Here is a 14461-nt window from a genome sequence, read left to right on the forward strand (position 1 = left end):
TTTCTAGCATGGTAGAGGAAGCCCAACTTCTTTGCAGAAGCCTTTGCAATGTCTTCAATGTATCTATTACTGAAACTGTGTAAATTTAAAGAAGGTCAAAAAAATATTACTTAAAAGTAAAACCATCATGTTTACATTATAATAAATTAACTTACAGATTTGTTAAAAGCCACAATGCCATTGATCATAGTTTTGTTGCAAAGGTTGACGTCATTACTGTACAAGAGAATTTTGCACTGAGGATCTGCAATTTAAACAAAGCACAAAAATAAATAACAGGCGTGAAAATGTATAATCACGGCAAAACACACTACTCACTCCTTCTTGAATTTGAAGAAGGAATAAAATGCTTGAATGGAGCATATATATATATATATATATATATATATATATATATATATATATATATATTTATATATAAATAAAGTGCTCAATTGCAAATGTGAGAGCTAAAATACAAATTATTTATATAAAAAATATATGTTACATATTTCAGAGACATACCATGGTTTCATTGCTATGGATCTGCCACTTAAAAAGCTTTTAAAAATCAAAACAAATCATCAGTGACTCATGAAATGAAAAACAAATTAAAGAATGGCGTTCAAAACAAAATTACCAGTAAGAAACCAGTGAAACACATTTGGGTGTTCCTTTTGAAAGTATCTTTTCAGTTAAAGGGGACTGTATATCTATATAGTTTTAATCATAGCAAAGCATTGTTACATTAATATAATAGTTGTAAATGGATGTTGTTTGGATTCCTGTTTCAGGAGCAGTGATGTGTGGTGTAATCTACTGGATACTGAATGGGCCAGATATTAAGTGCGAGTGAATTTCGATTGTTAAGGAGTATAAGTTTAAAGATTCTTTCATAAACGGAGGAAGTGTATATAAGTTTGAGCCTATGATCATAATGTAGTTTCTTACCAAGGTGAGGGAGGGAGTTCTGTAAAAATGAGGAGGGGGTATCTTTATTGGTATAAGAGACTTCTGAGTGTTCTCAAATTCAGTAGATAGGTTAATTATCAACATGATATTTGTAGTCTACATAAGTTTGGGAAGGTCATTTATATTAACTGTGTCAGTCTTAAACTAATAATGCTTATGGCTCCATCAAGAGGACTATATGAAATTGGTTGGGTTAAATCTTGGTTGCATACATGTTTATTCTTTATGTAAGGGTGTTTGGTACATACATACTCATATTAGATATTTGACTAGTAGATTTAATATCCTAATTTTAATGTTTTAAGGTGAGCTTACTAATGTTTGTTGTTAATGATAGGTGAGCATTATCCCTCTTTTTACAGAATCCTTCCCACTCACCTAGGTAAGAAACTATAATGATGACCAGGTTTAAACTCATATACACCCTTCTCCCATTTTTAAAAGAATGGGAATACACCACTGCTTAATATCTGGCCCACTCAGTATGCAATACATTATACCACATAGCACTGCTCCTAAATTTAAATACTTCTCCAAAACAGAAATCTAAACAACATCCAAATGTGTTTCACTAATTTCATACTGGTGATTTATTTTGAATGCTATTCATTGATTTGTTTTTCATTTTGTAAGTTGCTGATTATTTGTATGGATTTTTAAAGGCCTTTGAAAAGGCAGATCCACTGCAATGAAACCATGGTACATATCTGAAATATGTAACATAGTTTATATATATATATATATATATATATATATATATATATATATATATATATGTATGCATATATATATACGTATATATGTGTATATATATATATATATATGTATATATATATATATGTGTGTGTATATATATATATGTGTATATATATATATATGTGTGTATATATATATATATGTGTGTATATATATATATATATGTGTATATATATATATGTGTATATATATATATATATATGTGTATATATATATGTGTATATATATATATGTGTGTATATATATATATGTGTATATATATATATATATATATATATATATATATATATATATATAGAGAGAGAGAGAGAGAGAGAGAAGGAAATAATTATCTGTACTTCTTATCTCTTGTTCGAAAAATAAATGTTGTAAATTGTAATTTATAACATTTATTACTTTTTTTCATATATATATATATATATATATATATATATATATATATATATATATATATATATATATAATTCCAGGTTAAGAATATTCAGAAGATAAAAACCAATGAATTGAACATGGTTTACATAATAGAGCTAAATAAAAAATAGCGCTAGATATACTTTTATTTCTATTTAAATAAACTTAATTGTTTTACTTGTTATTCTGGTATTCCATTATTTATTATTATCATATGGCATAATTCATGTTCACACACCGGTTCCCGTTAGATCACCGAAGTTAAGCAACATTGAGCCTGGTCAATACTAAAAGTGGGCAACCATTTGGGACTTCCAGGTGCTGTATGTGCTCTCCGCTTATCTTGGCATTGTTTCCAGTCATCTAGCATTTTTCCTTGCCACTGGACTCAAGCAATGCTTATTCAAGAGAGGTGTGATTGGAAGTTGTGCAACCCTTGCCTCACAATTACATATGCAGCTACCCTTACAGGGGGTATCCATTGTCTCTTAAGACTGAATGGAGGCATTTATATTATTTTACCTTTTTAATACTTTATTATATCATATTCTTATTATTTTAATTTTAATAGTCATATGCAATATTTGATATTTCATTTTATTATTGTGTCATTATTCTTTATGGCCAAGATATAAATGTGACTGGGGATTGCTTGTGAACTTGCTATTCTTATGAAACTTCCTCCTTCAGGAGAAGCCAGTGCAACCCATGTAGGGTGATTGTCACTGGCATACATACTATCTGACAAAAAAAACCCCAGATTTATTTAGACATTTTTGATAGATTTTCTATTCATTGTCGATGGTTTGAGGAGTTGCCAACCTGATAGGTCCTGAACTGTCATCTAAGCTTCAGCCTCTGTCCCATCGACGAAATGTTGCATCCCTCTGCCTGTGCTACATGTACTTGAACGGTGAATGCTCCGACAAACTGCAAGCACTTGTACCCCCTCAACGTAAATACCCCAACAAACCCAACAAGCAGTTAAATCCCACCCCTTCACAGTAGAGAGCCTTAGATGTAAAAGAGCCTTCTACTCCAGTAGTTTCTTCCCCAGAACCGCTAGACTTTGGAATTCCCTTCCAGGTCCCTGCTTTACTGTACTGACATGCAGAAGTTCAAGTGTAACGTGAACCGACATCTTGCTGCCCAACTCCCTACATAGTATCCTTGTAGCTTATGTCCCTGATTGTAGCCCCCCCTTCATGAAAGTGGCAATGTACCTTGTTTGGGGTGAAAATATAATTTAAAAAAAAAAAATAATCAAGTAATAAAATCAAAGAATTATTTACGTTTGCTTTCAAACTGCATACAACATTGTAGAATTTTATCATCATTGTTCTCAGCAGCCAGATAATTATCCATCTGCATTGCCTACAATAGAGGAAATTTATTCAAATTTAAATTTAATTTGAAAAAATAAACGTATCTATTATTAAAAAAAGAAATTATTAGTCATTGTGCTCAGTACAGAAGTTTAGTTCTGAAAAGAAATTATTTCAAAGCAAATAAAGTTGTTGGTGTGTGTAAATGTTACTCTACATTGGCTTTCACATGGAAACTTAACCTGAAGTTATAATTTAAATTACGAAATAATCTAATTGCAAATTTTCTTTGAAATGTTATCCTTTATTTTATAATAATTTAATATTAATAATAACAAAACTTATAAAAATATACAAATATAATATAATTACAAAACTTATATACAAATATAATATAATTACAAAACTTATATACAAATATAATATAATTACAAAACTTATATACAAATATAATATAATTACAAAACTTATAAAAATATACAAATATAATATAATTACAAAACTTATAAAAATATACAAATATAATATAATTACAAAACTTATAAAAATATACAAATATAATTACAAAACTTATAAAAATATACAAATATAATTACAAAACTTATAAAAATATACAAATATAATATAATTACAAAACTTATAAAAATATACAAATATAATATAATTACAAAACTTATAAAAATATACAAATATAATATAATTACAAAACTTATAAAAATATACAAATATAATATAATTACAAAACTTATAAAAATATACAAATATAATATAATTACAAAACTTATAAAAATATACAAATATAATATAATTACAAAACTTATAAAAATATACAAATATAATATAATTACAAAACTTATAAAAATATACAAATATAATATAATTACAAAACTTATAAAAATATACACATATAATATAATTACAAAACTTATAAAAATATACACATATAATATAATTACAAAACTTATACAAATATAATATAATTACAAAACTTATAAAAATATACAAATATAATATAATTACAAAACTTATAAAAATATACAAATATAATATAATTACAAAACTTATAAAAATATACACATATAATATAATTACAATACTTATACAAATATAATTACAAAACTTATAAAAATATACAAATATAATATAATTCCAAAACTTATATAAAAATATACAAATATAATCACAAAAAATATAACTTTTTAAAAGGCTAAACATAATTTATTATAAAAAGAATAAAAAGAATGTTTTAAAAAGCTAAACATAATAATTCAATAGAAAAAGAATATAATAACTTTAAAAAGCTAAGCATAATAATTTTTTTATAGAAAGAATAATGTAACTTACTTCTCTTAGAGTTTGTCCAATAACTCGAGGATGTTTTTTTGCAAAATATGACGAAAGAAAAACAATTGCTTTTTGTGCTCTTTCTGCAGTCCTGAGTTTCTGGAATATAAATGAGATACAAATCTTTCCAGCAGCCAATAAAATGTCAGGCAATGCTCAATGGGAAAATTGCAGACACTTTTGCAGTATATCAGGTTTTCAAACTAACACCTTTCAGGTAAAAACACTATCACATACTTATATGTTATGTCAAAATTTGTATAAATTCAAAAAATTGCAAAAAATGATTCAGTAGATGTGCTAAATCAATTTTGTGGAAAAAATCGTAGAGACTGACAGTTAGACATATTTTAGTTTTTCAATTGTAGATTTCAAGGAAAGCAAGGGCGATAAGTTAGTTTGTCATACAAAGTTGGTCACGCAACTTTTTCACAGTAAGACATAGAATAAAAGGTGATAATTCAATAAATTCTATTCGTACTTGTAATTATTTTTCTACTGGATCATTTTTTGTATTTTTTAAAAAATTTATACTAATTTCAATATGACATCTATGTATATGATAGTGTTTTTACTTGAAATGCATTTGTTTGAAAATCTGGTATACTGCATATGAACTAAAGTGCATTAGACTTGCGGGTGGAAATTGAAGGCAAAACCATTTATTTTTAACAGAGCGTTACCGCTTATCAAGACCCAAGGGCCACTCGAAGATAAAGGTTAATGAGTGTCGAGTAGACTGTGAGACAACACTGTCATGATCAGTAATGGCAGAACTTGTGTAGGGCTTAATTATTTAAGAGGATAGAGCAACAAGATATTATAGTAGATTTTAAAACAACCACATTATAGTCAGCTGGACAAACTAAGAAAGAAATTCTGCTCATGAAATTTTCAATTAGTTGTAAGCACTGATGTAGAAAAAGTGAAATTATTGACAGGTGTAACTATACAGGTATTTTTTTAGAATGTTTTGCAGGAGTGGATTATAGGTTGAAGCTCAATCAACAACTTGCCATGAAAATAACGAAAGAGCAGAGATACACTCACAATGTCTGCTGTTGTTTAAAACTGACAGTGACACTAGTCCCATTACTTTTCCGACAAATCTGCACATAATCTTATAAATAACTAGCCTGGGTGTTTGGAGGTGTGTGTTGGAAAAAAAAAAAGTGGTAGTAGGCAGGTAGGCTTGAACTCATTCCGCAAAGGAGGAAAATAATGTGAAGAAAAAAAACATGATGTCTTTGACGTTGTGTCCATCGTCAAACCGGAAGTGGCGAAGGTTTAAAATAAGGCTAGTCAATCAAATAGAGGGAATAACTATTGAAAATATTGTCAAAAAAAGTGACCTCTCCTTCTAGAAAAGTGCCCAGTTGAGGGTGGAGGAATTAATGGTTTTAGCCAATTTTTCAATATTTGTCGTATGAAGGGTCGAGCTTCAAAACGATACAGATCTCGTGAAAATCCGTCGCCTCTGTCGAAAGTTTTAGGCATACATGCATACATACATTTAAACAGACAGATGAGATTTATATTATAGATGTAAAGACAATTACAGCATTTTACTGATTAATAGCTTTTTTGCTATGATTGACACCAAAAATTTGATAAATATTGATCTATGTTGAAATTTTTTTCAGCCAATTTAACATTTAATCTTGCTTAATATTTTATTTTGTATCAGTTATAAATTTAGGTATAAGTTCAGAGTTCAATCTAATTAAAATACAGAAAAATCTTTATGGTGTACGTACCTGTTGCAGAATGAAAATGTCATAGTTCAAAAATCATGTAAGTGATCGATGTTTTTTTTGATATGGAAAATCATTTTGTTTACGATTTTTAATGATTTTAACAGTAAATAGTAGATTTTGATCTCGGTAGTTTGAATCAAGTTGTCTCCCTTTATTAAATATGCTGGATCAAGACAATGTTCATGCTTTCTCATAAAATTTGATTTTCTTAGTTAAAAAAAAAAATTTGATCACTTTACATCATTTTTGGAATATGATATTTTTATTCTGTGATGAATATGTATATCATAAAGTTCTTTTTTCTGTTTTTTAATTAGGTTGAACTCTGCACTTGCAAAGTTTTTAGTCTTTCACTCCCATTTACTCACACTAATCTCATGGATACTGGAAAAAAAATTTAAGATACAATTTTTTATATTCACCATTTTATTAGCTATTATTCTCTACCCCCTTGTGATAAGCAACTGATTTATGTTCAATCATATATATATATATATATATATATATATATATATATTTATAAAGAAGTGAACCATAGCAGGTAGTCACAGTTTTTTTTTTTTCTTTTTTTAACCTCCTCTCCACTCTTACTCCATTCCACTACCAAATATTCTAAAAAAAAAAAATAATAATTTTCAGACTTATACCCTTGAAAAGTTAGTCTGAACGAAAAGCGCTTCGGGTGTATTTTAACGATCTTGTTTTTAATCGACTTATTTATTTTACTGAATTGTACATTTGTTACATGTAACTTCCCCCATTTTTTTTTTCTTTCCCTTTCCTCACCTCGTTTTCCATCTTATTTTACTGAATTTCCGCTATGGTTCACTTCTTTATAATTATTCTAAAATTTTGCCAATTGAATAAAGATATATATATATATATATATATATATATATATATATATATATATATATATATATATATATATATATATATATATATCTATATCTTTGCCACCTAAAAACAAATTGAACACTTTAAGTGTTGGTTAACAATGCCAAGAATGGTAGTGTCAACTTTGCCACCAAAATGGTGTTACCAACTCTGGTTAGTGGCTAATTGGGATATGTTATTGTATGTTTAATATGCAATTATTATTTTTTTTTTTCATTTTTCATTGAAACTGAAGATTATCAAAGATATTACTTTTTATTAGATATGATACCTGAGTAAAATAAAAATATTTGTAAGCTATAATCTTTAGAAGTTTCTGTAACAATAGAGACAAAAACTTACCAGCTTCAAAGTGTGTCAGTTGTTTTGTATGTCAGGCAGCCATTTTCCAAAGAGAGAGAGAAACTTGTGCTCATAATTGTGAATATGCATATCTAATTTGCTTGCATGGGTAACTGTTTTTTATGTGTAGAAGCCGACTAACTTTAAGAAAGATGGATTAAACACAGCTGGGCTGGGTGATTTTTCACAGCTAAGAGAAAGCTTGATTTTAGTAATTTTGTCAGTATTGTTACGGCATTGCATGAGCAGGAGTTCCTTCTGAAGTTTATTTATTTACTTAGATTTGACACAACATTCCCCCACAGTGCTTTGAGATAGTTCTAGCCATCCTTGCCACTGCATCCCTTATGAAGGTTGATCAAGCCTAACAATTTGAAGCCAACAATTGAGTGGTCTCTAATCATTTACTGTTCCAACAGCAAACTTTATAGATTCAAAAGCTCAAATCGAGTTTGAGATCAACTTTAACCTTAATCAGCCAAGTTTTATTTGTTTCACTACATCGTCTTTTCCAACCTGGTAGAGGAACTGAGGTAATTGTTATTATTAGATGTGTAGTATTATATTAGCATGCCAGGACAACGCCGAGTAGCGTGGTCAATTATTATTATTAGAAAAGTAAAACAATTAGATTTTGGAAAATGTAGACTTACAGCTTGGAATTTAACTTAGAAATAAAATAAACAAAGTCAATTTAGGAATTTTCGGAGTAGTTGTGGAATTTGGTTAAAAGTAAATAGATTTTGGCTTACATGAGAGATCACCTATTTGTGTCCTTGGACATGTAATTGAGATTTTGCTGACGTAATAGGTAGCCAGAAAAGATAAAGCTAATCAATTGTCAAGAAACGCGTTAGTGAGTGGACGTGTGGGCAACCCCATTGGAAGCAGAAGGGGAAGAACCAATGAAAATGTAGAAAGAGACTCAGCGTGCCAAATTCCAAAAAGGGCATCCATAAAGTGAGTCAGACTAGAAAGTTGGACAAGTATTGTCTCCGTGTTTTGGAAGCTGAGTGAAACACAACTTTAGAATAATGTAGAAAATTACACCTTGCAGCCCTGATGGGAGCTCAAGAATAAAGTTATATCAAATATATAATCTATTGTTGTTTGGTTTACTTCGGAAGGAAATGAACTTGAATAATGGAAAGAGACAAAGACACAACAGAGAGAGGTAAAAAGGAGAGCTAATGAATCGTCCAGCGTGAGTGACAAGTTCTGCCATAGCCTGACACCCACCCACACACATACTTACCGCTAAATGCAGTCAGTCTCTCTTTTGTCAATGATGATCATTAAATTGTAAATAAACTTGTATGTTGACAAAATTTGTCTGTGCTGATTTTGAGAACAAAAGAATTGTCAGGTGTATATATAATTTCGCAAGCATTCGAAAAATTCAAACTAGAAAATTATATATACATTCAATAAAGCAGCAGATGAATTCTGGTTGACAACAAAGGACATGACTCAGAAAGCATAGATATCTTGTGAACATGACTTGTCAAAGGGAGTTAATTTTGCAGCAGTAGCATACTATATTGTTTTAGTGATGCCATTGGACATAGATGTAATGCAAGCAGTAGTGATCAAAAGTTACTGATCACCTAATGTCATCCATTCTTATTGGTCAAGACTCACTACCATAAAGGAGGATCATTTGCACTAGCGTTTGGTAGATCTTTATTTTCATACTGCACCTTAGCTCAGATCTTGACCAGAGCTGGAGGAGTGAGTTGACAGAAGACATGTTATACAAGGTCAATTTGTATTTGGATGTCAGCTCCACCTGATTCATGGCTGTGATGATGCCATCAAGATATCTGAAACTCTCAAACTCTTCAAAAATATCACCATTGAGCATAATGGGTACTTTTCCCATTGGGGTAAAACCAGCAGAGAGTAAGGCATTTATTTTAATTTCAATCTGCAATGCAAAATGCTGAAGCTCATTAATAACAGACTGAACAACAGCAAATGCAAATTATATTGCTTAAGAGGTTGCGTCTTGATCCAGTATATTTAATAAATAAAGGGAGACAACTTAATTCGAACCACCAAGATATAAATGTAGAGTAGCATATCATCTGTGTAATGTAAGCTGTTGATGGCACATCCAATAGTGACACCCGGAAACTCTTTTAAAGCATTTAAAGTGATCCAGTTAATAGTGTAATTGAAGTGTTGGCAAAAGAACACAGCCTTACCAAATGCTAGATCGTATTTCGAAAGGTTTCAATAATGCACTATACATGCGTATGCAAGAACGTATTAAGCAGTAACATGCTTTTAGAAGACCAAGAAGTTTAGTCAGAATACCATCTGCTTGCATAAATTTTTAAAGGAACAGGGCAGTTTGAATCAAATTTAACTGAACTGAATAGAAGGCAAGTTATAAGAACAATTTGCCTACTATTCAGTTCAATTCCTTGTTTTTTTTTTTGTGTGTCTAATTTACATTAACGAAAAAAGATGCAAACAAAAATTAAAAGAGAAAATGAAATACAAATAGATGAACAGGAGTTCTTTCCAAAGTTTGGACCAACATATGGACCTCATTACGACTAAAGGAGATTTTTTTTCTTACAGTTTTCAAGTTTTCAATGCTTTGCTCACCTGCTTGCTTCTGGATTTTAAAACATCAAGTTCCTGCATCACCACCCATGGGATTACAATGTTTGGTAAATGCCCATCAGCTGGAGAGAGAGAAAAACAAGAGGCACCAAATATCAGCAGTTCATTATCAGAAGACAAACCAAAAAAGCTCCTTTAACAACAAAAAAAATTATTCCTGATGACGATCATGGATCGAAAGCACTTGAGGAAAAATGGACGACACAAAATCATCCATTCCATGTTATAAAATTTACAACCTGAAACCAAAAGAAATAACCCCTCCTCCTTCTTTTAACAGAAACTTGATCTTTGGAATGAAGTTAAACCCATAAGAACCTTAATTTTTGCCCATTGCCAGTCATGGCAAATTCTTTCTCCTTAAAATTTGAAAAGGTCTGGAACCTTTTTAATTTTTGTACCTTAATTTTTCTTGCCTGATGATATCTAATATGATTGAAAAGGTCTGCACATCGTAGCAAGATATGACTGTATTTACATAAAAAATAAAAATAAAATAAAAAATAATATATATATATATATATATATATATATATATATATATATATATATATATATAAAGAAATAATAGATTGAAGTTAAAACATGAGAACAACAAAGGGTAAATAATTATATAGCTAACTCTATAAAGTAAGGCAAAACATATGAATTAAAACTAGTCACCTAGAATACTGCAGATAAATAATCAACTCAATATAACTCAATCAATGTTTGGTGCATTTTAAGTCAGGAAGCCAGTATCTTCAGACAGCCTTATCTGATAGCACCAGTACAAAAGTGGAATTTGGAAGAGATCATCTTGCTCAAGGGTGCCCAGGGTATCTTAGTGTCATGCCTGGGACTTATACCTTCTTTCAAAAACAAAAGATATTCTAAATGAATAGAGATCCTTTTCTCTATATATAATATTTGGATTGCAGAAATTCTCCTCTGAACCAAAGTATCGTAGGTTTGCAATAAGAGATGCCACATAAAATTTATTATGTCTAGATCTTGGCCACTATCTTATGTAACTTTAGAACGACATTTTAGACACATTTAGTTATTATATAATAAAATCTTACATTTTATCCTAGGAGCAATAGCATCACAATCACAACCATCGTTAGAGAAAGTAGTTCCTATTTTTCCCTCTAAATATCAAGTCCTCCTACCGCTCCCAGTCATCACCAGGAGGAAATATACACATTATACATATATTGTGCTTGCACACTTTGTAACTGGATCATAAACTCAAAGACATAACATAATCTCTCCCTTTTTCAGATTCAAAAATAATAAAATCTCCCCAGACTAATTCCACTCATTCTTATTGATGAGCTCTGACCATTCCCATATTCTGGATTAACAGTATTCACATGCTAAATGAGCACTAATGTACCATTCAAATATGGCGTCGCAATGATACCTACTTTTGCCCTCTGAGTAAATTGCTGCGTTCATTTGCTGACATTTAACGGTGTCAACAATATCTATACCAGTTTTCATTTCCTCTCTCTCTCTCTCTCTCTCCCTCTTCGCAACTCTCTCTCTCTTTCACTTTTTACATTTCTTTTTATACCAAAGAAAAACAAAACGTTTCACAGCAATGCCAAAGAAAATACAACAAGCATTTTACGGCATCCACACTACCTACAACAGTTTTTATTTCCTCTCTCTCTCTTGCTTTTTATATTTCTTTTTATGCTAAAAAATAAACATTTTACGGTGTCAATGTAATCTACAACAGTTTATATTTGCTCGCTTGCTCATTTTGTACATTTACTTTTTATGCAAACAAAAAACACCCAAACATTTTATGGCGTCAATGTTATCTACAACAGTTTTCATTTCCTCGCTCACTTGCTCAGTGGCTTGCTTTGTACATTTCTTTTTATGCCGAAAAAAAAAAATTTCACAGCATCAACAATACCTACAACAGTTTTTATTTCCTCACTCGCTCAGTGGCTCACTTTGTACATTTCTTTTTATGCCGTAAAAAAATACTAACATTTCACAGCGTCAACAATACCTACAACAGTTTTTATTTCCTCTCTCTCTTCCTCTCTCATTCCTTTTTTTATTGAAAAAAAACAAAAACATTTTAAAGCGTCAACATTATCTACAACAATTTTTATCTCCTCTCTCTCTCTCTCTCTCTCTCTGTATATATTCTTCCCCCCTCTCTATCTCTCACACTCGCTCTTCTCTCACTCTGATTATTATAAGAGATGAGGGTAACAGTCCACAAATAAATAAACACATAACAATTTTCCTTATTAACTTACAGATATTTTTCTATAATGAAAAAAAAAAAATTTGCCACACTAATTCCTTCTTAAACAAAAATGAATTTTGTCTTTTTTTTTGGTAGGTGGGGTTCCATTTACACAAATGGAGCCATAGCAACATGTGATTACTGAGAAATAAATTGTTTTCATACAAAAAAACTGACAGAGCATAAAAATTAATTTTTTGATTAAATAAATTAAAAGCAAAACAATATGCAAATCACTTACCAGTATATTTTCCATCACAGATATTTTTTAATAATACTAAATCCCCAGAATTGACCAAGACGTTAGTATCAAGAACCACATAGGTTAACTGGAAAAAAAAAAATCAGTATATATATACAAAATAAAGAGAAGATGTTTTTATTAATATAAACTTCCATATATCATCACACTGCATGTACATGCCTGATAGATTCTTTGGTTATAGTTAGCTTATGTACTTCCTAACTTCCAGCATAGCACTACCGGAAGTGGTGACAAGGCAAATTAGTTTCTTAACTTTTATCATTCTTTAGTATTTCTATTGTGAAGTGATTTATTGAAATAAAATAAAAAGGACATTATTGAAAAATATACATAAAAAATTATAGGATAAAAATAACATAATTAGTCTTTATTTGCATTTTTAATAACAAAATCAAAAAAGAAAGTTTATTTTATTTGAAATTTTATATGTTTATTAAATTATAAAAAAGTTTTGTTTTTTTTATTTCAAAAATAAGTTTTTTTATTTTTTGTATGATAAATATAAATTTATGAAAGTATAAAAATAAAATTATTGAAATCAACATAACAAAATTTCAAACATCATTAAAAAATGTATCCAATACATAATATTCCTAAAATAATTTTAAAATCTATATATATAAAAGCGAAAATGTGTGTATGTATGTGTGTTAGCTTTTTCTGTATGTCAACAAAAGGCTTTTTTCAGAGAAGCAGTCACTCGCTTAACAACTTTTTAAAACATTTTATATCACATATAAATCGTAATATCTCACAGTTAACAACGAATCTCGCCTGTCTATTTAATTTGCTCGATTTCGGGAAGATAAATATTCAATTTTGTCGCTCGCCGCATGTGGGTTAGTCTTTTTCCTATAACATCTTGGGGGTGGGGGAAAAAAAAGCGTTCAGCAGTAAATGAATACTATCCCGCAGTTGACCTCATTAACTCATTAAAACGGGCACCTGCTAAATCCAACTAATTAAATTAAATTAAAACGTGTTTCCGTTAGCATCTCGCGGTGGGGCAATGGTTAACATCGCACTTTTTTTTTTTTTCACACTTTAATTTACAACTTTGCCTCAACGGTTCGGGTTCGATCTTCATACTTACTTTTTTTTTTTAACCCCCCCCCCCCACACACACCTCCAAACACCCGGGCAACGCCGGGTAATCCTCACTAGTATTTTATAAAGTGTTTTCAATAATTCTTGAAAAAACAAATAAAAACTAATTTCACTAATTCTTAATCAAAATAAAACAAAAAAACTTTTCAATGATTATTAAAAAAAAAAAAAATCAGAAAAATCTAATAAAAAAAAAAAAGTACATGCACAGGGGGTGATATAGGTGTGAGAGAAAAAGTGAAGGAACTGATTTGCCTTGTCATTGCTTCCGGTAGCGCTACACCAAAAATTAGGAAGTACATTAGCTGACTAGAACTGATTCTTCCTTTGATCTACAGTGGTAACACTCTGCTAGTTTGTAATCACAAAAGTTCCCTGAATTTCCTCTCTTCAACTCTAGCACTTGCATATGCTC

The 14461-nt window shown here is 29.9% G+C and overlaps 1 protein-coding gene across 1 annotated transcript in view; it reads right to left on the reverse strand.

The window, feature by feature from the left end:
* Positions 1-14461, reverse strand: part of LOC145248095 (uncharacterized) — an 81540-nt gene that overhangs the window by 38273 nt on the left and 28806 nt on the right. The window contains exons 7-11 of the mRNA XM_080109884.1: positions 12916-13003; positions 10400-10479; positions 4788-4886; positions 3411-3492; positions 156-244 (exon numbers count right to left, since the gene is read on the reverse strand). Coding sequence (XP_079966010.1) covers positions 156-244; positions 3411-3492; positions 4788-4886; positions 10400-10479; positions 12916-13003 — 438 coding nt within the window. The remainder of the gene's footprint in view (positions 1-155; positions 245-3410; positions 3493-4787; positions 4887-10399; positions 10480-12915; positions 13004-14461) is intronic.

The sequence above is a fragment of the Euprymna scolopes genome, chromosome 26 (assembly GCF_053919585.1).
Source record: "Euprymna scolopes isolate OS-2025 chromosome 26, ASM5391958v1, whole genome shotgun sequence".
In the NCBI taxonomy this organism is placed as follows: Eukaryota; Metazoa; Mollusca; class Cephalopoda; order Sepiida; family Sepiolidae; genus Euprymna; species Euprymna scolopes.